The following is a 27,375-nucleotide window of genomic DNA, read 5'->3' on the forward strand; positions in this document are numbered from 1 at the left end:
GTTCTCATTCAACCATTTTCACTGAAATGTCTACCAGTGATGCCCAGATAAAGATTTCTAGAAAGCTCTTTATCAAACAGTGGTGTGGTCTGTGTGAGTCTCCTTCAAACTGCGTGACAACACACCTGTGGTCTACCTGCAGCGCGTCCGCGCGTTCCGATAGGGTCTGGGCGCGGCCCCGAGCGCGGCTCTGATTGGGTGTCAAGTAAAGCAAACGAAAGGGTGGGACCGGGTGTTTCTGCAGGCTATTCAGGGGACATTCTCTAGTTTCGGCGACAGAGCTCCCGGGGCGATTCTGGTTTCAACTTCCCCTTGTATTAGAAGCAGTTTCTCACCTATAATCCAGAATCCCTGTGCTATTGTTGAGGAACTAAGGCCACATATTTCTCACAGGCTACTAAGGTGTAAATAAAAGGTGAATATAACCTCCAGTCGGTCAAACAACTTTATTTTTTAAAATGCTACCCCCACATAACTTGAACCAGTTTGATAGGCTACCTAGGCCGACTACTTACTATGATGTAGGCCTGTACCATGAATTTAAGTCTATAAATTTAAGATGTATCTTAGCCTAAAAGGGCGGGAAAACTATTCTGCAAATAAACAGGTGGGATTACTTAAGTACTTATTTCTAAGGGCCTCAGCATCGTCACTGGATACAGGCCTGTGGCTTGTTTTCATCTGAGAGAAATGCTGTTATTTTATTCTGTGACATGGCCCACTCAAAGTATCCATCTATCCATCCAACTACACCGGTGGGTGAGTGAGGTTATTATTAGCCTGCACTGTACTGTAATGGTACAAGTTGCTCTCTGCAGACCGGACGGAGAGCGCCGCCCGGTGGAGAGAGGCGGCGCTGCTCAGTGTTCCGCCTCGGTGTGTCAGAGGGAGCGGGCAGGGCGAGTCTCTACTGCAGACATCGTCGAGTATGCAACCGAGATGCGCATCAATATGAAAAGAAACCCAGACCTTCACACTTCTGCTACCGGTATGGAATATTTCAAGGTTCTCACTGTGAGTGCTTCTCCTTTCACATATTCATTTGATCTCATGGCTCGTCGATGATGGATGTTATTGCAAATCGAGAGGATCATGGCTCGCAGCAGGTTTCGATTAAGACGTGTTGTCATAACAAGATTTCAAATATCGCTTTCGACATTTGGTTTAAAAACGCCTGGCCTGCCTTTGTGGAGAGGGGGTTTGTGATAGTGCAGCTCTTTGACAGCAGCGGCAGCCTCATTGAATGGGCATCAGCAGATATGACGCAATCTTTGTTATTGTCTGAGTGTCAAGGCATAAACGTGCATCCACACTGAGGTATAATGATAATATTATTGGCCATGCGTCCAAACATAGACTTCCATTCTATATTAAACAGAGCTAGCCTCCGCCTATATATTTTCATGCACCGAGCCTGGTAAACAGACAGGATACAGAAACCTAGTCCTGGACCACCCAGGCCTGAGACCGTGATGGTGTGGATTTAGGATTATGTATGCTCTGTTCTATATTTGGTTTAATATATAACGGCATATAGCAGAGGTTTGCTGTGTTGCTTATGAGGCAATGGGCCACGCCATCGCCCAGGCCTACCAGATGCTCCCAATAGAGAGTAGAGGATTAGGTTTGATCTGTTGAATCACTGTTTTCAGTCCTTTGGTGACAGAACTAAATTAAACTCAGCCCCTAATATGATTCATCCCTCTCTCTCTCCCCCCCCCCCCCCCCCCCCCGTGTGTGTTTGATAAGGACTTCTAAGAAAACCATTGAGCATGTCATGTTAGAGACTTCTTAACAGCCATGAACATAGTCTTATGTTAAGCAGACCTTTAAACATTTCTTACGATACCTGAGGATCTTCCTAACCCTTTCTCTCTCTCTGTGTGTGTGTGTGTGTGTGTGTGTGTGTGTGTGAGAGTGAGTGACCCTGTAGCCTCATTAGCAGGAGTTAATTATTATCATCATCAAAGGTTACTTTCTCATGCTGACAGTTCAGTTTCCCCGCTGTCTGGGTAACAAGAGCTTCTTTGTTGGCATCGTGACTTCCTCCTTGTTGTGTGTGACCCCCACACTTCTGAGTCTGTGTGTCGGTGTGTGTGTGTGTGTGTGTGCGCTCTTGTCTTGAGCATGAACTGCTCTGCATATTCTCCTCCGCTCTGATCGATTAGTGATTCACTGATCAGCTGTGCTGCAGCCAGCCGGTCATCCTGCTAACGACGCATCCGTGTCCGTATCCATGGTTACAGCACAACATTCCGGCATCGAGAAAACGATTGTAGATCAGACCCGAGGGACGGCAGACCGGCTTAGCTCAGCTCTGCACCGAACCAGGATCAATAGATGGAAACGGAGAAGAGCAGCGGGGTTACAGGGGGACAGTGGGAAGGAAGATAAATGGGGAAAGAAAAAAAGAAAAGGACAGGGTGGATGACAGAGCATAAAGGTGGAGAGAAAGACCAGTGGAGAGGGATAATAGGAGACTGTATTTGTGACAGAATTGTACGTTGAAAGAGATGAGGAGGAGAGTGAGAGGAGCAGGAGCAGCAGGGGAGACAGCTCGACAGCGGATGGGAGGAAGAGAGGAGGGAGGAGAGAGAGAGACACTGCAGTGCAGCCGGCGCTGACAGCATCTGCAGGGGGCCTGGTGTGTGGCGCCGGCCCTCCTAACTGGGTCACTTGCCTCTCCAGACCGCCCCACAGGGCTTTCTGCCGTTCTCACACAGATGTCTGAGGGCCACCGGAGAGTCCTCTGTGTTGTCTTCATCCAGATACCCTCACCTTCACGCTCTTACACACCCGTTCCTCTAAAAGGCGGTGACCCAAAACACATACTGGTCTTTAAAAACTTTCTATAAACCGAGAGCATTTACCCAGCGCTTTATGTTCTTTGTTACTCTCTAGCGGTGCGTCGGCTCGGCTCTCGCAATCAGGCCAACACTTTCCAAAATATCTAGCGGAGGCCGGCACTCTCAAGACACACTGACTGAGGCGGGAGATGAAACCATTCTAATGACTTTATTGGTGGATATGTTTCAGCTTCTGCCGTCCTCAATGCCAAGAAGTCCACCAATAAAGTCATTATGAAAAGAATGGTTTCATCTCCCGCCTCGGCCACTGTGTCTTGCGAGTGCGGGCCGCCGCTAGATATTTTGGAAACTTTGAAAACTCTCTCCGTGACCTATTCCAATAATGATAAGGCCTGATGATGATGATAATACCTGATTCCTCACTGTAGGGAAATTCTCTTTTTGCTTGCCTGCCTCCAAGGAGGTCAGAGGTCAGATACAGAACAGCAGCTGTATGGATGCTTGTTGTTGCGGAGCTTGAACCCAGGTCATCTGGGTGAAGGACACTCTCTTCAACCACTAGGCCGTCCTGCAGCCAGTTTGAGAAGCATCAGGCTGCTTCCCCGGTCTCCTCCCAAGACCCTCATCAGGCCTCTTGCGTCTGCGCTCCCCTCCAGCAGACCGTGGGTAGCTGATGATTGTCAGAGAGATGTAATGACGATGCTGAGTGGCTCCCTGTGGCTTTGCATTAGCTCCACTGTAGGTTTCCTAGAGAGATTCCCGCACTGCCCCAGGCAGTGGGGATTACAGCATGTTAAAGCCAGTTCCCACTGACAATGACTCCTACACAACCTAATGAGGCAGAGCATCCACGCTGTAATTGTCAACTGTTCGATTTCGTGCGAAGCTGCCAAAATAGAGATCAAACTGGCAAAGAGCATTACACACAAACCTCCTCCTGGTAGTGTGTGAATGATGTGTCTTCGGGATTGTGTGTGTGCATGTGCAGATGACTTTGAGTGTTGAGTGTGTCACTGGGAGACAGTGTTTTCATTTGTGCGTGGTGTGTGACGTCAGAACAGATTCACATGTAAAAATAGACCTCCATTGCAGAAGTCCTTACACATGAATGCACAGGCACACACACACACACACACACACACACACACACCGTTGGCTCTTTGTCAGTGTGCCTCACACAATAGCAAATAAACAGCCACACACACAACATACAGAAATACACACATACCCTTGATACTCTCTCCACCAGATCTTTGGTCAATAATATATCAGTTCTGGGAAGTGAGGGATAACAATTCCAGCTGACCCCTCTCTGTGCGAGGGCAAGCGGACATTTGTGTGTTACACATGCACTCCCTTGCACGCGTATGTAAGAGGAAACATTGAGTGGGTCTGACATGCCACAGGAAATGTAAGCATTTGCAAGCGATCTCAAGCTGCTCTCGGCTCAGGTTAGTTACCAGGAGGCCACTCGCTGCTTCCTTTTCTCTTCCTCTTAACCTTTCACATTTTCTCCACACATCCTTGTTCTGTACTCTGTTCCCTCCTCTGGTCTGTCCTCCACTCACTCCTTTGTGGTTTAAATTTGTGCTTACTGGTGCTTGGCGTGCTTGTCTTGATGCTTGTTTTCCATTTAGCAGCCCCGGTGTGACATTTAACTTGTCTAAGCTTAAAGAGTTCCTCACACGCTGCGTTCAGAGAATGACATGTAGGACGGTGGTGATATTAGTGGCGCATGTCGCCTGATATTGTCACAATTCCCTTATAGAGAGAAACTAGTCTTATTTGAAGCCATGTTACTTCCTCTTTTACAACATCTCGGCTTTTCCCTGTGCTGAAATCAGCACGCATGCGGTGTGAACGGTTCATTTGGAAAGCACTGATCAGCTGCTGCGGTCTCCAGTGACACTGACCGCTGCTGAGTGAAAACTGAAGATGAGCAGAGTGTGGCACCTGACCAGGACAGAAAGAGAAAAACAGTGCTTTTTATTGAGTAAGATACAGCAAGGTTTGCTGTTGGAGACAGTGAAAGATATTTAAAGATGGCTGTTATTCATCTAAAGAACAAACCTTTCAAAAAGCGAAATGGGACAACGGAGAGGTGACGGCTCAGCAGAGCAAAGCAAATAGACAGTGGTTTAGTCCCTTGCCTCTTCCTATTAGCGTAATAAAGAGAGATGAGATGGAGGCAAAGGAGGCGGTGGGGAGGCGAGCAACAGAGCAAGGAGATGAATAGAGAGAGACAGCAACTGTTTTAGTAGGGGGGGAAACTCCTAGTCAGCCGGTGCAGCCGTCGTTTCCTGTTTTCACACAGTTGCACGTAAACTTGGCAGTTGCAGTGTTATAGCATATGTGGAGGCCTATATGCTCAGCCCTTCACATCACCAGCCCTGCTTTGACAAAATGGATAATGGACATGGCAACTATGTGTGTCTATGTCTTAATCAGTTGCACCATGAGTTGTAGCACAAGTACTGAGGCGGTGGAACTAGTTTTGAGGATAATCTTACTCTTTACATGCAAGGTCTATGTGTGCGTTTGTGGTTGAAGTGATAGTGGAAGTGCATTGTTACATTGTGGCCAACAAGACATGATTCACTGTCTCCAATATATGGCAAAAGGAACACCAAGGTTTTATTTTTTATTTCATTTTCAGGTGGAATCTGCCTTTAGGTGGAGAGATGGAAACATCAATGTAAAGGTCTGCGTAGTGTGTACACAGCGATATACCGCATGCACAAAGTGTTCTTATACAGCAGCAAAGCAATAAAGTATTGAGTTTTTAATCTAGGTAGTAGTGTCCCAGAATAGACTTGTGAAATAACTCATTTGACCTAATCTGTTTCAGTTATACATGGCGCCTTCCTCTAATGAGATTTCCTGTTATGTCTGGAGTAGATTGTCTTTGGCTGCGTGACCTGTGTGCAAACAGCAATGTTCAATACAGATTATCCTGAGACAATAGTGTGTGTGTGTGTGTGTGTGTGTGTGTGTGTGTTTGTGTGTATACATGTGTCTGTGCATGTGTGTTCAACATTTACCCGTTATGCCTTGCCTGGTCTGTCTCTAGGCAGAACCCTGTTTTCAAAGAGCATGAGGCAAGCGCAATTAGCATCAGGAGAGAGAAAAGTGTAGATTTCGTCTAGCTGCTCTGTCTGTCTCCTCACACCCTGCAGCTGTGTGAAAAGTCACACTTTTTCTCCAAACTAAGCCTTTTTCCCACCGCCTATATTAGCACATTGACAGGGGGAAAGGAAGAAGTAGAATGCTGACAGGGAACTTTCAGCACTGCTTTCTCTTACACTGTTCCTCACAGATTTCACAGACGGTTTTGAACAGATCTGCTCATATCAACTCTCATCTATTTTTATCATCAGGGTGAGATATTGTCTTCATGGCAAATTCTGTATCTTGGCTGGACAACTAGTTTTTCATCTCTTTAACCTTGCGAGATATAGAACATAACAGCATCGATAACAACATATATTGTGTGATTTAATGGGCCAACGTACATACAGTTTTCACTGCACATCCAGTGTTTCCATGGGGATAGCGGCTCATCTCTTTGTTGTTGTTGTTGTCCTCTCTCTTTCCTACAGCTTTACCAGTGACCAGCCTGTGACTACAGAGATCAACGCACAAGGAAAGCCAACACACACATAGACACACACACACAGGAAAGAGCTGACGTGAGAGAGCGGTTTTGCCGTCTGGTCCAAGTCTTTCTGCTGATTCTAACCCCCCTCCTCGGCCCTGACGCGCAGCCACCATGTCGGGGAAGGAGCGCAGCCCCCGCCATCGGCCGTGGTCGGTGTACCGGGCCAACACGTTTGATCTCTCAGCTGAGATGATGGGGCTGACTCTCGCAGGTAACTAAGTAACCGCTGCCACGGTAACCTGTTTGCTCCATTTGATGTTGAAATGGCGGGGCTTTAAAAAAGGGGCTTTTCTCTGTCTTTCTACTGTCCTGTAGGCAACAGTCAGGATCCAGACGAGCCCGTGCTGGAGTTTAGTCTGGGTGAGTTAAGGGTCAACAGCCTCTCTGGGATAGATGGATTATTTGTCCCCCACAGGATGACATCAGAGTAAGGGGGTGGGGGGGGGGGGGGTGTCTATGGATCGGCCTGTGTCCATCCATCCATCTGTGAAACAGGATATCTCAGGTGATATCTCAGACACCACTGGTCCGATTTTGACGAAACTTGGAGGGATGACACAATTTGACACTATGCTATGGTGTTTAAAACATTACGCTGGTGGGCCTAATGGAGGCGCTATAATTAAAGATTTAAACTGCGACACCATTGGTCTGATTTTGATGAAATTGGAGGGATGATGCATCTTGTTACTGATTGGCCCCAGGGGGACAATGTGTTTACTTGTTATCCTTTGTTCAACCTGAAAGCATTAACTGCTTCACAGATCCACAATTGCTGATCATCAAGTACCCAACTAGAAAACACTGTATTACATCCCTCCCAAGGCCACGGATTAGTGACTAGCCTACTATGAAACACCACAGTTTGTAATCTCCTGCTGTGTTTACACTCTGCTCCAGCCTGCAGTGAGCTGGTTACTCCGGCTCTGGACCGGAAGCCCACCAGCTTTGTGGCAGTCAGCTGCACCACTCCGCCTCAGGCCTTCTGGACCAAGCACGCTCAGACTGAGATCATCGAGGTACAACAACATCATCGCTCTTTCTTTCTTTCTCTGTCTCCTTTTTGTTCTCTTTCTTTCTTAGCTTCCAGGAGATGGGGGCTGTTCTACACAGGGAGAGATTAAAAATACCCAACAATAAACACTGCACATATATCAGTATCTCATCTCATCTCTCTCTCTCTCTCTCTCTCTCTCTCTCTCTCTCTCTCTGCAGGGAACCAGTAACCCTATCTTCCTGAGCAGCATAGCGTTCTTCCAGGACTCTCTGATCACTCAGCAGACTCAGGTCAAGCTTTCTGTCTACGATGTGAAGGACCGTTCACAGGGCACAGTGAGCACAACCCAACAATCATCTCTTACAACACTACTCCACCGTATTATCAAATCTGCTGTTAGGAAATGAATACATCCTTATTTACTTGTCTAGGTTAAATCCTCCACACTCTTGTCTGGGTTAAATCCTTCAAATCCTTTGTTTGTGTGTGTGTGTGTGTGTGTGTGTGTGTGTGTGTGTGACAGATGTACATGCTAGGTTCAGCCATGTTTTCTGTGAAGGAGCTGCTGCAGGACAAACACCACCGACTCCACCTAACTCTCAGGTAACAGACAGATACAAAACACAGAACCGTCGCTAATATCGAATATCCTATAGCTAATATCCTCTACCAGTGATAAGAGGAAATGATAGCGATTGATTTCAGAACTTAACTTGCTGTTGCTGTGTGTCAGGTCAGCGGAGAGCGAGCGTGTGGGCAACATCACCATCATCGCCTGGCAGATAGAGGAGAAGCGGGACCAGAGAGCTCCTGTTGCTAGGTTACAGAGAGGAGACACTGTCAATGGAAGGGTGAGGGTGAAGGAAAAGTTCCCCGTCCGACAAATCATGGTAGAAACACTGGATGTTCTCTGTAACTAACAGTGCTGTTTCCCAGGGGAGCATAGTAAACCTCTTTTTCATGTCTGTTTCATCACATCTCCGCCCAAGGCTAGTTAGTGGCTCTACTGTTATGTCCTTACAGATCAATGAATGAGGAAGTTAGTTTCACCTAACTAGTTCTTCCAGTTCACTGCTTGGCATATGAAGGTAGGATGAATTCGTTAATGTGTGTGTGTGTGTGCGTGTGTGCGTGTGTGCGTGTGCGTGTGCGTGTGTGTGTGTGTGTGTGTCAGATGGTGCTCCCAGTTGATGAAAGCCTGACTGAATCCATGGGCATCAAATCCAAATCCGCATCTCTGTGTAAAGACACACTGCTGAAGGCTGGTGAGTGTGTGTTCATACTAACTAAACAAAGATGCAATCTAAAGATTCATCATGTAAGGGTCTTGCACTGGCCCAGTAATGTACAGGTGCATCTGTATAGCTGTCTAACTAACTACTAACCTGATTACTACATGTATAATTAAGAGGTGTGATGATTCATGGCAGTGGTTGTGTGTTGGTTGTTGCTTCAGTGTTCGGAGGCGTCATGTCGAGGATGTACCGTTTCCCCACTACGGATGGCAACCACCTTCGGATCCTGGAGCAGATGGCTGAGAGTATTCTCTCCCTGCACATTCCTCGCCAGTTTGTCAAGCTGCTGCTGGAGGAAGACGCCGTCAGGTAACGTCATGCTCTCGAGAATAGAAGTATGTGTGTGTGTGTGTGTGTGTGTGTGTGTAGATACTGTATATATATCATGGGAGACAGAGAGTTGTCTCTTTAAATGTGAATGTGTTTGTGCGGTGTGCAGGGTGTGTGAGCTGGAGGAGCTGGGTGAGCTGTCTCCATGTTGGGAGAACCTGAGGAGGGACATCATCACCCAGTACCAGACCATCATCCTCACCTACCAGGAGACCATCAGTGACCTGCATGAATACAAGGGTTAGAAGCACACGCACACACACACACACACACACACAAACACACCCACAGTTTATAACGTATAATACCTGTATAATTCATGTTTCTAAGTAAAAAAAACATGAATATCGTAACATTAAAGAACAGCAGTGAAACATCTTGTATCAATGATGTTCACATTTTCATATAGGATACATTATGTCTTATATCTCTTTTGCCACTATATTAACCTAAGAGATAATCATTTTCTCTCTCTCTGCTCCCTCTCAGGTCCCTCATTTAAGTCTAGCACCTTGAAAGCAGAGAGGAAGCTGGAGTTTATCCCCACTAACCTGCACATCCAGAGAATGAGAGTGCAGGGAGAGTCGGGCTATGGTAGGTGATGTGTCCATGGTGCATGTTTGCATATATGCTGCATGTGTATGTGTGTCTGAACTTTTATTGTTCCTGTCTATGAGTACACGCTCACTCAATATTATATTTGACCCACTATTTTTCCTTCCCCCTGTCAGACCGGACATACGATGTAGTGACTATCGGAGCTCCTGCAGCACACCATCAAGGCTTTAAGGGCTGCGGCCTCCGAAAACTGCTGCACAAGCTGGAGGAAGCCAGGAAACAGTGAGTGGAGCACAAAATGTCTTGCTGGGTTTTTTGTCATGAGTTTGACAGGGGTGTTTGATTTCATACAAATAGTTCAAATCTTTCTTCTTGATTTGTTCTTTTTGCCTCAATCAGTTCTTATGGGGAGGAGAGGTGAGATTATGTGTAATGCCTTATAATATGTGTGTTTGTGCGTTTTGTGTCATTGCTATGTATGCCATGCCCGTCTCACAATTTCAACTTCTTCTTTTATTTCTCTCTCTTTCACACACACACCAATTCACACTGCAGTGCTGGCTCTGGCTCAAAAGCGGCAGCGTTCCTGCCTCAGGATGTGGTGAAAGCAAAGGAGCTGATTGGTCAAATTAACACTCTGAAGACCCAGGTGTGTTACTACACCGAGCGTCTGTCCCGCGCCGCCAAGGAACGCTCAGCCAACGCTCTGGAGAGAACGCTGGCCATCCTAACAGAGAAGGTAGGGTAGAGGGATTTTTAATGGAATATTAATGGGTTATGTCGTTGTTCTTAATCTCTCAATGCTCTGTCCCCTTCGCTTCACTCTTCCTATCCTTCTGGCTCTTTCTGTTACTAATTCATCCTGCTCTCAACTTTGTTCTCTACTCTCACTCTCTGCAAATGATTGATCAATTCTTACAAGCTAAAAATGACTTTATTATCCCTTCAGGGGATTTCTGTTGGTCAAGTGCAGTAAAAAGAGACACACAGATAATCCAACAGAATAAAGAGATAAAACAATACAGCGATCTGTGCTCACTCTTGCACTCAAAATTTGATTAACCGCCTTACTGACCGACCCCAACACACACAAACAGCCACACTACAGGGTAAGAAATCCGGTGGCATTTTTACCCCCATTGATCTGATTTTTAGAGGCATTTCGGTTATTTTTGTTGGCAAATTTATTGAACTATAAAATAATACAGTTGCACTGCATATCGGCAAATAAGTACTCAATTTGTACCACAAAGATTTGGTTTCATTTAAATCATAATACACCATTGTATAAAAAATAAATTTTCTACTATTTACACACTAGTTTGCTTGGTTGTTTTCTGGTCAAAAAACACTCGCACTGATAAGAGAAGAATGGGTCAAAAACTCCCACAAATCACCTACGGTGGCCCACGTGGGACAATAGTCACATTCACGCATGAATATAAGACAACCCAATGAAAAAAGTGTGAACAGAGTGAAATGCAAAAAAATGGTACTCCAAGTTTTTAACTTCACAGCATTTTATGAACTTTCAGGGACATTTTTACCCCAAACCCGTGTTAATTTGCCAAACACACAGATCACATTATTACCACTACCATTGCTTACCACTCTTAATGATATCCTCTTCTGTCACACACACACACACCCCTCACTGCCTCTGCAGACTCGTCAGCTGGTGACGGTGTGTGACTCCAAGCTGCTGTCCTCAGCCATCTTGGCCCTGGCCGCCGCCCGCCCGGAGTTCGCTCAGCAAGGCACCCCGTCCCCCTCCTCGTCCTCCCTCTCCCCCTCCTCTCGCTCCCCGTCTCGCTCCCCCTCCCGCCACCCGACCTCCCCGTCTCGTCCCGCCATCTCGCCCTCGCGCCACATGGCACCTCCGGACGGCAGCGAAGGGAGTAAAAGCAAGCGCACCTCCTTGCAAGCGGACTGGCACGAGGAGGAGTGGGTAAGGGCATGGCTGATTCCGTCCTCTTAAAATCTGGATTCGTGTGTGTTTTTCATATGGATTCTACGTGCAATGTGTGTGTGTGTGTGTGTGTTTGTCCTGTTTGTGTGTAGGGGAAGGTTTGGCTGAACGTCGACAAGAGCCTGGAGTGTGTGATCCAGAGAGTGGACAGGCTGCTGCAGAGAGACAAACTGCAGAGCGACAGCAGCTCTGAAGATGTCTTCCTGCTCGCTGACGAGGAGCCGGGGCACACTAACAAGAAAGGTACACACACACACACACACACACACACACACACAAGGATTTTTGCTCTGTGGTTTGTAAATGACTCACAATACATGCACCCATGTATTGATTGATCAGACTGCTGAGGACAAAGGTCAGAGGGTTAATTTGAATGTGTCAATCTCATGAGGTATCCATAGTAACCAGGAAGCTTTCTGGATACATCCTGGACATAAAGAGAAGGACTTACCGTCATCATCATCATTATCATCATCATCATGGCATCCATCACATCATCCTCCATCATCATCATCATCATCATCATCATCATCATCATCACTCTCTCATCAGATTCCTGCATGCTTTTCACATCGTGTCGCACAGAACTGTAGGTTTATTCCCACAATCACTTCAAACTGCTTTAGTGTCGTTGGTTGTTTGAAATCAAGACAATCATGTGAAGTGGCTCATGTAAAAGTAGAAATGGTTTTCTGTTTCGTCTTTATCTAAACATCTTTTCCTTCTCTCATCTCTAGATCACAGCCCAGAGGTAGAAAAGACGTCCCCTGGTAAGAGCAATATTACAGGATCCCTGCACCTCCATAATGAATTAAACCTCATCATTGTTGATGTTGGTTTTGCTTAAAATCAACATATTCAGTCAGGGTATCTGCAGGTTTCAGAAAGCCAAGATCTTTTTAAGACCTTTTTGCTACCTGGAATTTAATTTAAGATATAATAATAAATAATAATAACCAAAATAAAGAAACAAAGTTTCTGTGTGTGTGTCTTTGTGTGTGTGTGTGTGTGTGTGTACATGCGCACGTGTAACCTCTGTGCCGTGTCTGCAGGCGAGTGGAGCGAGGCTCTGTACCCGCTCCTCACCACGCTGACAGACTGTGCGTCTCTGATGAGCGACAAAGCCAAGAAGGCCATGGTGTTCCTGCTGATGCAGGACAGCGCCCCCACCATCGCCATGAGCCTCACCCTGCAGTACCGCCGGGACGTCGTCTTCTGCCAGACGGTCAGCCACAAACACTCCAGTTACATTCATATATACAGACTTTTGGATATAGCAACTTGTGTGCAAAGGCATTGGAAACCTAGGAAGAAGACAGATTGACATACTGTATGATGGTTGTATTGATGAGATACATATTGTGGTGATTACAGCTGACGGCTCTGATCTGTGGCTTCATCATCAAGCTGAGGAACTGTATCTGTGACAACGGCTTCCTCAGACAGCTACACACTATTGGCCTGCTGGTGCAGTATGAGGGCCTGCTCAGCACCTATGGTAATATTTCTCTGTGTGTGAGGATGTGTGTGTGATCTGATGAAACTATTCCTGGTGCTATTTTGTGAGAGTACCTGTACGACGGTGTATTAGGGCCATGGTATCCTGAGAAAAAACTCAAAAACATTCAAAGTTAGAAATTTACGGAAAACAAAACTGCAAACTGCAAATTTCTGATTTTTTTTTTCTCTGAAATTTCTAACTTTAATCTCAGAAGATTATCCCCTCTCTCTCCAGCTGGGGTAGCTGTATATAAACCAAGCTTTGATGTTAGAGGATATCATTGGGGTTATGGGTATGTCACTGAGGTTATCATCACAGATGTTGGGCTGAATTCATATTGACTTCAACCTCTGTGATCCCTGGTTCTTGCCTCTTAAAGGGGAGGAGCTGGCCATGCTGGAGGACATGAGTGTCGGAGTGATGGACCTGAGGAACGTCACCTTTAAAGTCACCCAGGCGACTTCGGGTTTCGGCCCGGACATGCTGCCGGTCATCACCGGAAACAGGAACGGCTTCAACGTCCGGGTGCCCATGCCGGGGGCGATGTTCGACACGCTGCCACGGGAGATCCAGAACGGGATGCTGCTGCGCGTGCAGCCCGTCCTGTTTAACGTGGGGATCAACGAACAGCAGACGCTGGCCGAGAAGTGAGTCACCAAGATGAGAGGAGAAGAGAGGTTGAGAGGGCACTTGAGAGCAGAATAACAAGGGGAGAGGAAGGGCAGAGTAGAATTAAGAGGCAATGGATCAGAAAGGGAGAGCATTAGAGAAGTGGGAAAAGAAGAAAGTGGAAAAGAGCTTTGAATGAGGATTGAATGGTTGGAGTGATAGGATGTGGGTGGGGGAAATGAACACTCTCCCCTCCCTCACCAACTACTGGGTGTTGCTGAAAAAGAAGCTGGTTTGAGGGGATATTACTATAGCAACTCAAGCATCGTGATATTTTACAGGTTTTTTTTTTACAATATTTGAGTAATAATATATTCACATAATCACATTCAGTTATCATGTGTCATGCTATCTTGAGTTCGGCAAGCTGTATATTTTTTATTTGAAACATGTAAAATAAATACATTTTTGAGAGTGCAGATTTTCTCTTTTTTTTAGTTCTTTGAATTTGAAATGGACGCACCAGAGAAGCCTTATTTTATGTCCATTTTCTTACCCAGCATGTGGACCTTCTTAGTCATTTACTCTAATGTCAGTACATGTGTGTCCAGGTTTGGAGACACGTCACTCCAAGAGGTGATCAACGCAGAGAGCATGGCCCGCCTCAGCTCCTACTACGACCAGTTTAAAGAGGTCCTGCCGGAGGACTGTGAGTCACTTCTGCATACTGTCGCCTGAGGATGATCAAAACGCTCCTTCCAGAAATAAAAATCCTTCCTTCCTCTGCATCTCCTCAGGTCTCCCTCGCTCCCGCAGCACCACCAGTCTGCCTGAGCTGCTGAAGCTGCTGAGCCAGAACGTTAACGCCAGGAAAAGCAAGAATGTGGAGATTCTTTGGCAGGCGGCCGAGGTAAACTCTCTTCACGCGTCTCGCATCGGCTTTATGCATATTTAAAAGTTTTTCTACCTTTCTCTGCCAGCTTTTTTCCCCTCTGCACCACTCTTCCCCCTATTAGCGCACTCTTACCCCCTCCTGTCTTTCTCCTCTGACTCTCGCTCCACACCCTATAGGCGTGTCGTCGTCTGAACGGAGTGCGTTTCACCAGCTGTAAGAGTGCGAAGGACCGCACGGCCATGTCTCTGACCCTGGAGCAATGTCAGATCCTGCAGCAGGAGCACGCTCTGGCCCCGCAGGTCTTCTCCCAGGCCCTGGACTGCATGCGCAGGTCAGCTGCTACAAAAGCTCATTAGTAGGGATGAGACGATCTGCTTATCTCACGATATGCGATATGGGGTTCATGATTCGATACGACGACGATACGATGTAATAAATAAAAGTTCACTGACAACAAAGTATGACTGTGCAGAATTATTTATTTCTGAGACACAAATCTTTCTAGTGATGGCATTGTCTTGCTAGAATGTAAAGAACAATTTAAAAACATCATTAAGTGCAAATAATATCATTTGGATGGAGAGCTTGAGACATTGTGATGGGCAAGCTGCCTCATTTGTGATTACTACAGCAGAATAAAATGGAGCTAATATCACGATTCATTACAATACGTATTGAATTTCGATATATTGTCCCATCCCTACTCATTAGAAATTCTTATGAAGTGGTATGTTTTTGTCAAAGTAAATAACACATCTCTCCTGTTTCTCCCCTCTTTGCACCTCCGCCCGTCCGCAGTGAGGGCTGCAGGAGAGAGAACACCATGAAGAACGTGGGATGTCGTAAATACGCCTTCAACTCCCTCCAGCTGAAGGCCTTCCCTAAACAGTACCGCCCTCCGGAGGGGACGTACGGAAAAGTAGAGACCTAAGCGGACTCCCCTGTCCCTGCGTGTCAGGAGGAAGCCAACGGAGTGAAGAGGATAACGATGATAGCACCACACAAACAAAATAACAACACAACACGGAACGGCCCTTTGTTTTGTGCTTAGTCACTGTTAATAAGGTTAATGTCCAAGTGCCAGTGCTACTGTAGGTTGTTTTATAGCAGTTTCCCCTCTCCTCTCAATCTTACTAGAGTCACCGTGTTATCATAGTATGTCATGATGTTAGCCAACACACGGGCAGAATCAAAACAGATAAGGCTTTCTGTCTTACATTGTAATCAGAGTGCAGCAACGCTGTCGGTTGCTGCACCAGTAGTAGCAGCAGGAAGCTCACAGCCACTCTGGATTTGAGTCTTTTTGACTTTCCTCCCTAGGATAAGATGTGCAAATGTCTCGTCCTTTAGAAGGATAATGGCACGACACACAATATCATAGCTGTAGTACTTGTCTTTTGATTTTTTAAAAATATAACAAGAGCAGCTGCTCTTAATTGATTTCCATTTTTTTCTGTTAAAGCTACACTAGGCAAGATTTTTATGGAAAATACACCCATGTTATCAGCCTAAATCACCAAGTGGGGCTGCAACAGAGAAGAGCGTCTCATCCCCACTGATTAAGATCCTGTAGATTCATGCTATTTGCCCAAATGAAGTTCTGGTGTTGGGTGTGGTCACGAAATACAACACTGTCTCCTAAAGCAGCGGGCGAGCGCTCATATAATTTACTAACATCACGTCAGATGATTTCTAGGTACTGAAGTTCACATTTTCCAGACAATTACCTCTTGCTGCCATTTGGAGCAGCCAACATGTGAAGTTGCCTAGTGTAGCTTTACATCTACAGTAGGCAATGCAGCGGATGATCAGCTTTATCAAAAGAAATGCCTTTGCTTGCCAAAGCATTTCTCTGGACCTAAACTCCATTGTGGGGTGACAGTTGTTATTTCAGTTTGTTAGCCTGATCTATTTCCCCACTGTCTCTCCTTCTTTTCATCTTCGTTCAATCACATAAAACATCATATCTCACTCTTCAACAAGCACAGACAGAAAAGATCTTTCAGAAATACAAATCTGACACTATTCTATTTGTATGGATATGATTTTTCATCTAATGTGATTTCTGAGGTCAGTCTGATGCTGCGCTGTAAGCATGGATGGCTTCACTACATCTACAGCTGAACAGGGAACTGTGGTTCACAAAGGGATTCAAAATGGTGGGTTTTTTTCAGGGGTTTCAGATATGGTGTGTCACATTATTCTATAAATCTAACATGTCTTCAGATGCATTTCTGCAGGATTATATGCAGCACTGTACTGGTTTCATAGTCCTTCAGACTCGGGCCTTATTTAAAGTGTGATATGTTCTCAGTGTATCATCAGCACTTGCAGTTGAATTATGCAGAATTTTGTGGTGAAAATTGGACAAGGAGTTAATTACTTTAACCTGCATGAAGATAAAAAAGACGCTCATATTATTGCACTTGAAGGTACCCGAGCATTGCACAAATGTTTCTAGATTTAAGTGAAATAATGCATATTGCATTATTGTACCATCAGCAACACTTCACTGGCTTCTGTTGTCAGTTTACCAACTCCAGGCCGATGTATCTTATTGTACAATACTTACAGACAGTGGATTTTATTTTACAAATATTATTTTGCTTATAATTATTTATGCTGATATACTGGGGATGTTGCCAAATGCTGTCATAGTTTTATCCATTGTTATTGAGTAAGTTATGTATGATTAATTATTCTGATCAGTTGTACACAGACAGAGGTTGAACAGGGGAGTTGGGTGACCCGGGGAGACACCTGCACCCCTACTGAGGTATGAACTGCAAACTGAACTGCATAAATAAAGGCTTTTCAATGCAAAATGAACGTGTTCATAATCTGAGACGCCATGATGTTTGAACCGACTCAACCGATCAGGAAAAAAATACCTTCCCATGATAAGTTTGTCTCAGCTACAAGTGCACAGCACATAACAGGGGACATGAATAAAGTGGTTGAAAGAGAAGCAGTTACACAACCTGAAATCAAACTACAGGGACATTTTTGATTCTCAGATGGCACATTACTATTTCATTATTTCAAATTCAGCTCTGATTTGATACATGGACTTAAGATTGTGACAGCTGCATGAGTTTTAAATCAATTAAAATATGTGCTTAAGCTGCAAAATGTGGGCCTAATGTTTATAAACTTTGGAGAGAAAATGGGACCCACTTTCAGTTGTACATAATTCTACCACCAAATCCTACTCTAGCTGTCTATGTATCTGTATGAAACTACCTGTCATCAGTATGCTTGAAAAAGTTTAAATCAGATTACTGCCTATTACTGACTCTTTCACCATGACTGCTGTAGGTCCTCCCCAACAATTCCTACAGTTACGTTAAAAAAAGTAAATCTATTTCTGGGTTTAGATCTCCAACACTGTCACTTTTTCATTCTATCATGCTGTAACATTTGTTACAAACTTGAGTATAAATTCAATGAGCTGTCCCTTTAAGAGGTAATTTGGCGGAAGATTAGCGACGTCTTCACCGAAGATCGTCTACTTCTAAAGATGAGTGACTTATCGTCAAAAACCTGGTCCACTGCCCGGAAATATGGGCCAGGCCAGCCGTTGCCATAGCAACCGATCTGGTCCAGCACAGACGTGAAACAAAGTTGTTATTCTCTAAACCATAGATATATATCTATGCTCTAAACTGGCAATTTGGTCCAAATAAACCTGAGATACACAGAGAGCCGATTCTGGCCCGCCGCGCTACGCGATGACGTTTGTGGTACAAAGAAATTGCGGCAGAGTGAGAGCTCTCCACATCTTCCTCCTCTCAGGTCTCCTTCCGTCTGCTTGTGACTTTATTTAGTGCATGGCGGCAGCAGTCCGACGTCTTGGAGCTACAGTGACACCTCACATCTTCAGCAGCTCTGTGTTGAGGTGAGGCGAGGGACGAGAAGACGGGTGTCAATTAATGTTCAGGCTCACACAACATATTTACATTCTGCTGGTTGTGTTTGGTTGAGTGCATCCTGCTAGCTTGTTGTGTCCCTGTGCAGTCTGCTGAGTACAATAGGTGCTCTTACCATAGTTGTATAGCATCATAGTCGTAGTTGTAGTAGTAGTACCATAGTAGCCAAGTGAGTCCAGATTTAATCTTGTAGTTTGTATTATTATGGAGGTCAATGGTCAAACACAAATTTACAGGAGTTTACTTTGAAAACATATGTAAACAAATACCTATCAGAGAGTCTACCCTGTCGTTCAAGTGGGGAGGGGGACCATAATAACTTTCCATTTTTGTATGGTAACGTGTCTGCTGGTGGTTGAGAGACAACAGGAGGGTCAACACTAAGGGTCTCATTCTCATCAGAGGAGGATGCCTCATAATCAGGGTCCTCCTCAACATTATCCTCTGTCTCAGACACATTCTCCTCTATGTCACTTTCACTGTCAAAGAGCTGTGACAAAACCTCATTGACAGAAAACCTTTGCTTAGTGGTCATTTTCAGTTGAGAGAGAGCATAAAGAGAGAGCACACAGAGCACCAAGAGAAATGGTTTAGAAGGCTGCTGTGCAAGCTTTTATGTTTGCTCCTCCCTTATGTTGTGTGAACTATCAATGTCCTCGCGGGAACCATATTTCCCCTCCCCCATGTCGTGTGAACTATCAGTGGTTTTCGCACTACAGGTATGGTTATGTTAGGTTAGGGCCCTAAAGCAGGGGAAGTTTTTTGAAGATTATAAAATTGCATGTTATAGTGACCTCAATATCATCCAAAACAAATGTGTGTAAAATGTTGATATTTCTTATATGTTTTATACAGCTAAAACAGCCTGGGGTCAAATTGACCCCAAAGAACACCGATGCGTAAAAAATGTGTACAGGACATTGAAAACATATCATCATGTTAATTTTATGTTTACCCAGTTGTCCCCATTAAATTAGGAAAAGTCATTAAATATGAAGCAAAAAAAATGATGTTAATCATTTATTTAGAGACGTTAAACATTGCATGGGGTCAAATTGACCCCAAAGATAATAGGAGGGTTTGAGAGCGACTCTGAGGATCGAATGGAGTTTGGTAACTCGCAATACATACAATCAAAAACAGACGCAGAAAGAGAAGGCTGAGAAACAGAGCCTCAACAATTTGTCATGCTAAATGTCTTTCTTTCACTGGTTATTTTTTTTATCTCTCCCCATGTGGAAGACTTCCAACTGGAAGCAGATATTATATTATAGATATTAGATAGTTAAATTCACTCTAACTTCCTTACCATTACTTGACTCCTCCCTCTCAACATCTCTTTCCCCTCCTGCTGCATAAACGTTCAGGCTTGCAAGTGACTGTCATTTGTTCCAGTCAGTGAGACGAAGAGCACCAGCCGCTACACAGTACAGTTCACCTTTTTCACACTCAACTACAGGTAGGAATAGTCTTGTGAAACGTGACTTCTTGTGTTTCTATTTCAGATAGGTGATGCACAGTTTACTGAATTAGATGACTCTCTAACGTAGCTCAACACAACTTTTGTTAGATTTCTGTGTTTGTAATAGGGGAACAAACATGTTGAGCTTACTCAATAACTAACAGACTGAAAAGCTAACCAGACTGGTTTATGGACAGCCAGACAGACACTAACGCAGAGCCTCGGTGTTCTCCCTGGTTTGATGTGTGTGCTCCTCAGGGTGCAGGATGAGTAAGAAGCTGCTGGTGGATGTAGACTGCGGGGTGGACGACGCTCAGGCCATCATGTTGGCGCTGGCTGCCCCCAACGTGGAGATCCTGGGCATCACCTGTGTCCATGGAAACACCACAGTGGAGAACGTGTGCAAAAACAGTCTGCGCGTTCTGCAAGCCTGCAAGAAACTAGAGGTGGGTGCTGCGTTGTTGTCCTTTTCTGACTAACGCAGTTGTTTTATCACATTGAGATGGGTAATTGGTATCACGAGTCTTATTTCAGACTATCACTAATATGTTTGCTCCAAAATAAAGAATGTTACGTGACATTTACTGATTGGAATATGCAACATCATGTGACAAGTAAGGCCGCTGTTTATACAGCTGGCTAACAATTTATTGTTCCCTCAGCCACATGACTAGAGGCAGAATGAGGACAACCAGCATGACCTCGGTTAGCTTTAGTAAGGCAGTTTTGGCTCTGACAGCTGTTGCAGGAATACAAATCATTGATAGGCTGCTGCTTTTTAATACCAAAAACAAATGGAAAATTTCCTCTGGTTTTGGCAAGTTGCTCTGAAATGACAGAAGTTGAAATTGCCAAACCTCCAGTATTACATCCTTGTTATATTGATGGTCAACTCACTGATGTTGTGTGAACCAACACTATTCTGCCCTACAAAGCTAAAGGGCAGTAACTACATAAGACCAAGACAGAGTGAAACTGAGAAAAAATGACTTCATTATCTCATGTCCTGACAAAAGTATTCTTGGTACAGAAGTGGATAGTACGTATTGTTTTGTAGCACCTATGGGTCTAATTTTTGTTAAAATGAAATCTAAACTAGTCAAGATGTTGCCCGATGAACCTTTTGAAACATGTACTGCTGTTTATCTTTGTAGGGCGTTTCATTGCATAAAGTATCTTGTCTCACCTCATAGAATGACCTTTGAATCCGATTTGCCAACATGGGCATCATTAATCATCATCATCATTAATCATCATCATCATTAATCATCATGTAATCACAGCGTCCTTGAAAAAGAGAGCTTGCTCTCAATGGCCCTCCCTGAATAAATAAAGGACCAGCCCAAGGCACACCTGTGCAATAATAATAATATTTATAATAATAATAATAATTATAATAATCATGCTGTTTAATCAGCATCTTGATATGCCACACCTGTCAGGTGGATGGATTATCTTGGCAAAGGAGAAGTGCTCACTAACACAGATTTAAACAAATTTGTGAACAAAATTTGAGAGAAATAAGCCTTTTGTGTGCATAGAAAAAGTCTTAGATCTTTTATTTCAACTCATGAAAAATGGGAGCAAAAACAAAAGTGTTGCATTTATATTTTTGTTCAGTATACATACATACATACATACATACGGTATGGCAAGGTACAGCACTTAATAAGATTGTGAAAGCAGTTTACAATCTTCCGATAGTCCTGAGGGGTTATGATATAGGTGTGTTGGTCTCAAAGGTAATAGTAGGGAATATTAGAGTAACCCACACACTAAAATAAAACAATAAGGAGAATGTCCAAATCTGAGGCTTACCGATGCAGGAAAAATATTTATTTACAACATGTGTTCAAGTGACAAAAATGTGCCAAAAATATTTGGGTGAGGTGAAAGAAAAGATGTTGGTATTACACCATCCTCAAACCCAGAGAGGCACACATGAAACAAACTTATATAACCTATATAGCCTGTATAACCTATATAGACAATCGACCAATAGGATACTAGGTCATCAGTATTTGGCTCCAAGCACATAATGGGAAGACAGTCCAGCTGATGTACAAAGCATGACAAACATAAGAAAGACCACAGGTCCTGTATCAGATGTATACAATAAAGTCTACATGCAATACAAACATGACATCACTTGACGTGTAAATATTTTAGCTGCATCAATAAGCCTCAGTTTTGGACATTCTCCTTACAGTTTTATATCAGTGTGCGGTTCACTCTAATTTTCCTGAAGGACTTGCCATATCTTAAGTGAGTCCACACTTGATCGTATAGTTTTTAACATTATAATGGAGAGCAAAACTTGCCAAAAATCTATTGGGAAGCCCTATAATAACAACAACAGCAATACAGGATTGTTTCTTGTGGTGTGATTGCACTCACCCAGTGTTCTTTTAATGTCCAGATTCCAGTGTTCAAAGGTGCTGCTAAGCCTATCCTGGGGATCTGCATTGATGCAGGAGAATTCCATGGGCAGGACGGGCTGGGAGACGTTCCAGACCCCAATGCTCCTGGTCTGGACATGGTTCAGGAGGAGGGTGCTGTGTCAGCTATGATCAGGATTGTCAATGAAAACCCTGGAGAGGTGAGAGATGTGAAAGCCCTGTGTGTGTGTGTGTGTGTGTGTGTGTGTGTGTGTATGTGTGTGTGCACATTAAGTCTTATACTGTATGTCTTTCCCAGATATCTCTGGTTGCCACAGCACCACTAACCAACCTGGCTCTGGCTGTGAGGCTGGATCCATCTCTACCTAGCAAACTCAAAGGCCTCTACATCATGGGAGGCAACACAGAATGTGAGGAAAACTGTCTCTATATCCAACACCATCAGCTTCTACAGTTTCTTTCATGCCGCATTTGAGCAAAATCCAAGAGTGGTAACAGTGACACAATATAATGCTGGAGTTAAATTTGTGAACTGTAGTTTTATGTTGTATGCTCTCTGTACTTCCTCAGCTCGAGGAAACACCACTGTCTGTGCCGAGTTCAATTTTGCAGCTGATCCAGAAGCTGCGTACATTGTGCTGAACGACTACCAGTGTCCCACCTACTTGGCCTGCTGGGAGTTTACCTGCTACAACAAGCTGCCCTGGGTAAGGCTTTCTTCTAGCAATGATACATTCCAACACATAGATTCATAAGACAAATTACAGCATGCAACCTTGCTACTATTACTAGGTTCATGCATCATGGAAAAATATGTTGAACTGTTATGACCACTGTGTTGATGTTGGTCCTGGTGTTGTATGACAGGAGTTCTGTGACGCCTGGTTGGCCCAGGACACGGAGAAGGCTCGCTTCATGGCTCGGATCTTCCGCCACAGCATGGACGCGTCGCTCAGCGAGCGCTTCCGGAAAGAGTTTGTCGCCAGCACGGGCTTCATTTCGTGCGATTCGTACGCCATGGCAGCCGCCGTCGACGACTCGTTCATCACGGAAAGCGACCGCTACCCGGTTACCGTTGAGCTGACGGGAACGCACACCAGAGGCATGATGGTAGTAGATACCTTGGACATGCTGAAGAAGACTCACAAGGCCATCATCATGAAGAAGGTGGATTTGGAGAAGTTCAAGCAGATGATGATGGATGCTTTGAAATAGGGCTGGGCGATATGGCTGAAATCAATATCATGATAATCATAAGGATTTTTCTCGATATCAATATATATCACGATATGGTTCATGTATGCAAAATCACGTTAAATAATCAAATTAATGTTCATCTCATTGAACCGAATGGTAATGTTAGGTGTGATGTCAAACAAAACAGAAATATTCAAATAATATTCCTACCATACCTCATTTTATGAGTTTTTAAGTAAAATTTGCTTGTCGTCAATTCAGACAGCAGAAATGTGTGTCACGATATCAAAATATCTTCATATCATCACGATTCCACTGAAAGACGATAAACGATAATACTGAATTATTGCCCAGCCCTACTTTTGAAATGGCTGAATGGCTGTGAGCATGCTGTGGGGGAACAAGTGGCCGCCTTGTTTCTTCCTTGTTCCTGTCCACATCCTTTGGTTCAGTATGAGGATGATCTACTGAGTCATCCAAACTAGGGCTGAACGATTTTCAAAAAAGATCTAATTGCGATTATTTTGACTGATATTGCAATTGCGATATGATTTGCGATATTAGAGGGAATGATAATTTTTACATCATTATTCTCAAAAAAACGTATTAAAATGATTATGGTGTGATTTTTGCTGGGACCTGTACCAAACAAAGATGTTTTCTTAAGTCTGTAGAATATGATGTGTAGGCCAGGACATCTCTGCAGCACGACAATATTTCATTTAAAATGGTATTTTGACACACATTTCGCCTTTAACAAATATTTTGCCTCCTGCGATTTGAAAATTGCAGTAGGCCATATTGCGATTTCGATAAAATTTCGATTAATTGTTCAGCCCTAATCCAAACCACTGGTGTTTTAGTATCTAAGCCTACATTCTGTACATAACAGGTAGACTACTCTGAAAACAACTGACTACACACTTTGTAAAGTACTGTATCTATAGCAGGAAGGGTTAGTTGGTGCCTAATGAAAATGAATGACTACATCTACTACCTCAACTGTGTAACACCAATGTCAAAATACATTCCATTTTCATTGTTTTACTGGAAATGTGATATAAGTGTCAGTCACTCAGATGTACATTTGATTACAGCATCTTATTAAAAGTTTTATATAAATTGTATGTTCATATCTTTTTTATTGTATACAAGTGTTTATTTTCCATAATATGGCACACACACCCAATCATCCATAATAACACAATACATTAAAATGTTTGCAAGAATTCAAGAAGCACGACGCTCCTGCATGTCAGAGCTCCAGTGTTTGCTCATTACTGGGCATGTTGGCAAATTAAGAAGCCAGTAATCCCTTCACACAGTATTTTAGTGTGTCATTTTTAAAGATTTGGTAGTCCCAAGTCATTTACTACTAGGTGAGAAACACGTCCTTCAAACGAGCATGTCCAGCTGCACACACTCTGGCCTGTGAACATTGCCCTCTGGATTAAATTAAACTACTATTTACAAGTGCTCATCCAGTATTCACTCAGCCACATGGCAGCATCAGCATTCAACTGTGCCACACTGGTTCTTCAATATCCTTTCCTTCCTCTGAACCGTGACCGCGTGTCCAGCTGTAAATAGAAGTTAAACATAGGTCAGTTTATGTGGGACTTCTTAAAAACTGAGTTCAATGATCTTTCTAGAATGCAAAATCAGATTGGAATTACAGTTTTAATTTGGATGGAATAAACGCTGTTTGTAACATTTTGATGATTCTTAGTCTGAAACTGCTGCACAAGTCAATATTACACTTATTTATAAATGGGTGATGTAAGGTGGTTTTTATCAAGGTTTTCATAATGTGTTTATGAAACCTTGGAACTGGAAATTCAAAGATAATAGAGGGGAAGCACATAAATGATATGGCTATTTTGGTATCTGGTAAGAGACATTCACTCAGAACAGGGAAAACTGCAGTTTACACAACCTACTCTAAACTGAAATCAGCTTCTCGCAAACACAGCCTCATTAATCACAATACATTGTTAATAGCTGTTGATCAGTTTGTATAAAACGCACCAACAAAACTATTGTTAGAGGTGTTATATTCTGTTTGTCTCAGACTGTTAATTGCATTCTGTCATACTAATGTGAGTGCTGACTTACAGTATTTACAATAAAACATCACAAAATTCAAAGCTGATTCACTGTTTCACATTCATTTCACTTTGACAAAAATGAACACTGACTAGTCTGTCTTCAATAGCCAACAAGAAGAAACATTCTCAGAAAGCTCTTCCTGTGAAGTTATATGGCTCTGGTCATTTTGGGGAAACCCAGCTTGCAGGTACATTAGCAGGGATCAAAATTTCACTGTGCTGATTGAAACCTCACTAAATTTGAGAAAAGAAAAAGAAAAGACAATTCATGCCCCACTCAGTGTCCTGTGCCAGTTTAAATGGAATACACCCTGTTTTGTACCCATGCAGATCAGTCGATCATCATGGTGACGCTGTCCTCATTTCCCCCTCTCCCTTTGCTGTCTGATAGGCCAGTTTCTAGTTGTACTGAATCCATCAGAGTGCCATGCAATTACCATTGACTTACCATTGACCTCTTGCACTCAAAGAACGCTGTCTGCAGGGCTTTGCAGTGGCCTTCCTTTAAACACTCACTGGGCATTTTTCCCTCCTGAAAAAAATTGAAAGGCAAATTAGAAATGGACTGGAGTCTATCCCAGCATGCATTGAGAGAAGGGGATGAGAAGCGGGTAGCTGCAGGTAAGTAGATGGGGGTGTTGTGGGGGCCTTGGACAAGTCGCCAGTCCATCGCAGAGCTAGAGGAGGAACTAATCTGTGAAATTACACTGGCTGGATCCCAAAGTTTTTTCACTACTCCTCTTTTCCTCCCCTCCTTTACTACCACTACTCTCCTGAAAAAAACTGAAAAGACTTCCTGGGGAGGATACACCTGTGCATCCTCTGCCAAGGGAGACTTGATGAAATTTATATTTTTATGAAAGTGATTTTCGAAAATATCAACTTTTAGTATTGGTACACAGCTGCTTGCTACCGCCTTCCACTCAAGTGGTGCTTGGATAATTTTATGAGAGCCGAATTCAATAGCGTCTCCCAATGATTCAGAAAAGTTGTTGAGTCATATTTAAATGGTATGTACCTTGGCTGATAGGCAAGGCAACATTAAACTGCCAGGTTTATGAATGGAATTTGGCGTATCGTTCTCTCTAGGTACCTGGAGGGGGAAAGGCATATTCCCCACGGGGGTCAGTTATTGTTATCATGGATGTCAACGTTATTGGGAGAGGCTGTAAACTGAAAACAGGTTTGATGTGATAGTTACCGTGATGGAAACTTGTAGCCTGACAGATAGAGGACTGAGACTGTCTGACATGAGACGTTAACTCACCTTTACAACGCAGTCGTGCTGAAGGAGACATGCCTTGAAGTCCTCTCTAATACCAGCGCAAGCACTGGTATCTTCTTCTTTGTCCTCGTAGTATTTCGGCATTGTGCAGAATCCACTTTTACACAAATGTTGCGTTTCTTGTACAATCACAAATGCAAGAGTTGGCTAACTAGCAGTAGTGACACCGAAGAGGTTGTTGTGAAAGCAATCGGCCAGGCGGCCACCATGTTTCGGGTACGGCATGATGGGAAAACGGAAGTACCTGACGCAAACAATGCATTCTGGGAAGGTCTGTAGTATTTTTCATGTCAGACATTATGTGATATTTCAGGACTGCTTTCAGATGCTTAATGCTTTGCTTAGTAGTTTGAAAATAATATGGAAGAGCCAT

At 43.8% G+C, this 27,375-nt stretch overlaps 3 protein-coding genes across 4 annotated transcripts; 2 read left to right on the forward strand and 1 right to left on the reverse strand.

The window, feature by feature from the left end:
• The first annotated feature begins 917 nt into the window (after window positions 1-917).
• On the forward strand, window positions 918-17,451 carry inpp4aa (inositol polyphosphate-4-phosphatase type I Aa). Its single transcript, XM_078286254.1, has 24 exons — window positions 918-1,014; window positions 6,407-6,676; window positions 6,781-6,825; window positions 7,366-7,484; window positions 7,681-7,797; window positions 7,986-8,065; window positions 8,196-8,313; window positions 8,637-8,727; window positions 8,919-9,066; window positions 9,197-9,327; window positions 9,577-9,681; window positions 9,819-9,927; window positions 10,201-10,384; window positions 11,312-11,593; window positions 11,707-11,857; window positions 12,009-12,206; window positions 12,355-12,387; window positions 12,670-12,842; window positions 12,992-13,115; window positions 13,498-13,765; window positions 14,339-14,436; window positions 14,525-14,637; window positions 14,799-14,953; window positions 15,421-17,451. Exons 2-24 carry the CDS (start codon window positions 6,577-6,579, stop codon window positions 15,551-15,553), a joined length of 3,075 nt encoding a protein of 1,024 aa, XP_078142380.1. The 5' UTR covers window positions 918-1,014; window positions 6,407-6,576; the 3' UTR covers window positions 15,554-17,451.
• A 924-nt stretch (window positions 17,452-18,375) lies between these two features.
• Window positions 18,376-24,701, forward strand: LOC139927572 (inosine-uridine preferring nucleoside hydrolase). 2 transcript variants are annotated; one of them, XM_078286110.1, is made up of 7 exons: window positions 18,376-18,520; window positions 19,913-20,010; window positions 20,272-20,459; window positions 22,433-22,612; window positions 22,711-22,822; window positions 22,983-23,119; window positions 23,280-24,701. In XM_078286110.1, exons 1-7 carry the CDS (start codon window positions 18,453-18,455, stop codon window positions 23,625-23,627), a joined length of 1,131 nt encoding a protein of 376 aa, XP_078142236.1. In that variant the 5' UTR covers window positions 18,376-18,452; the 3' UTR covers window positions 23,628-24,701. The 2 variants fall into 2 exon arrangements, with proteins under 2 accessions (XP_078142236.1, XP_071775865.1); XM_071919764.2 differs by having other exon boundaries at window positions 18,480-18,520; window positions 19,951-20,010.
• A 43-nt stretch (window positions 24,702-24,744) lies between these two features.
• On the reverse strand, window positions 24,745-27,210 carry coa5 (cytochrome C oxidase assembly factor 5). Its single transcript, XM_071919720.2, has 3 exons — window positions 26,985-27,210; window positions 26,166-26,249; window positions 24,745-25,189 (listed from the first exon to the last, which is right to left on the reverse strand). Exons 1-3 carry the CDS (start codon window positions 27,084-27,086, stop codon window positions 25,148-25,150), a joined length of 228 nt encoding a protein of 75 aa, XP_071775821.1. The 5' UTR covers window positions 27,087-27,210; the 3' UTR covers window positions 24,745-25,147.
• Between the last annotated feature and the right edge of the window lie 165 nt (window positions 27,211-27,375).

The sequence above is a fragment of the Centroberyx gerrardi genome, chromosome 10, assembly GCF_048128805.1.
Source record: "Centroberyx gerrardi isolate f3 chromosome 10, fCenGer3.hap1.cur.20231027, whole genome shotgun sequence".
Lineage (NCBI taxonomy): Eukaryota > Metazoa > Chordata > Actinopteri > Beryciformes > Berycidae > Centroberyx > Centroberyx gerrardi.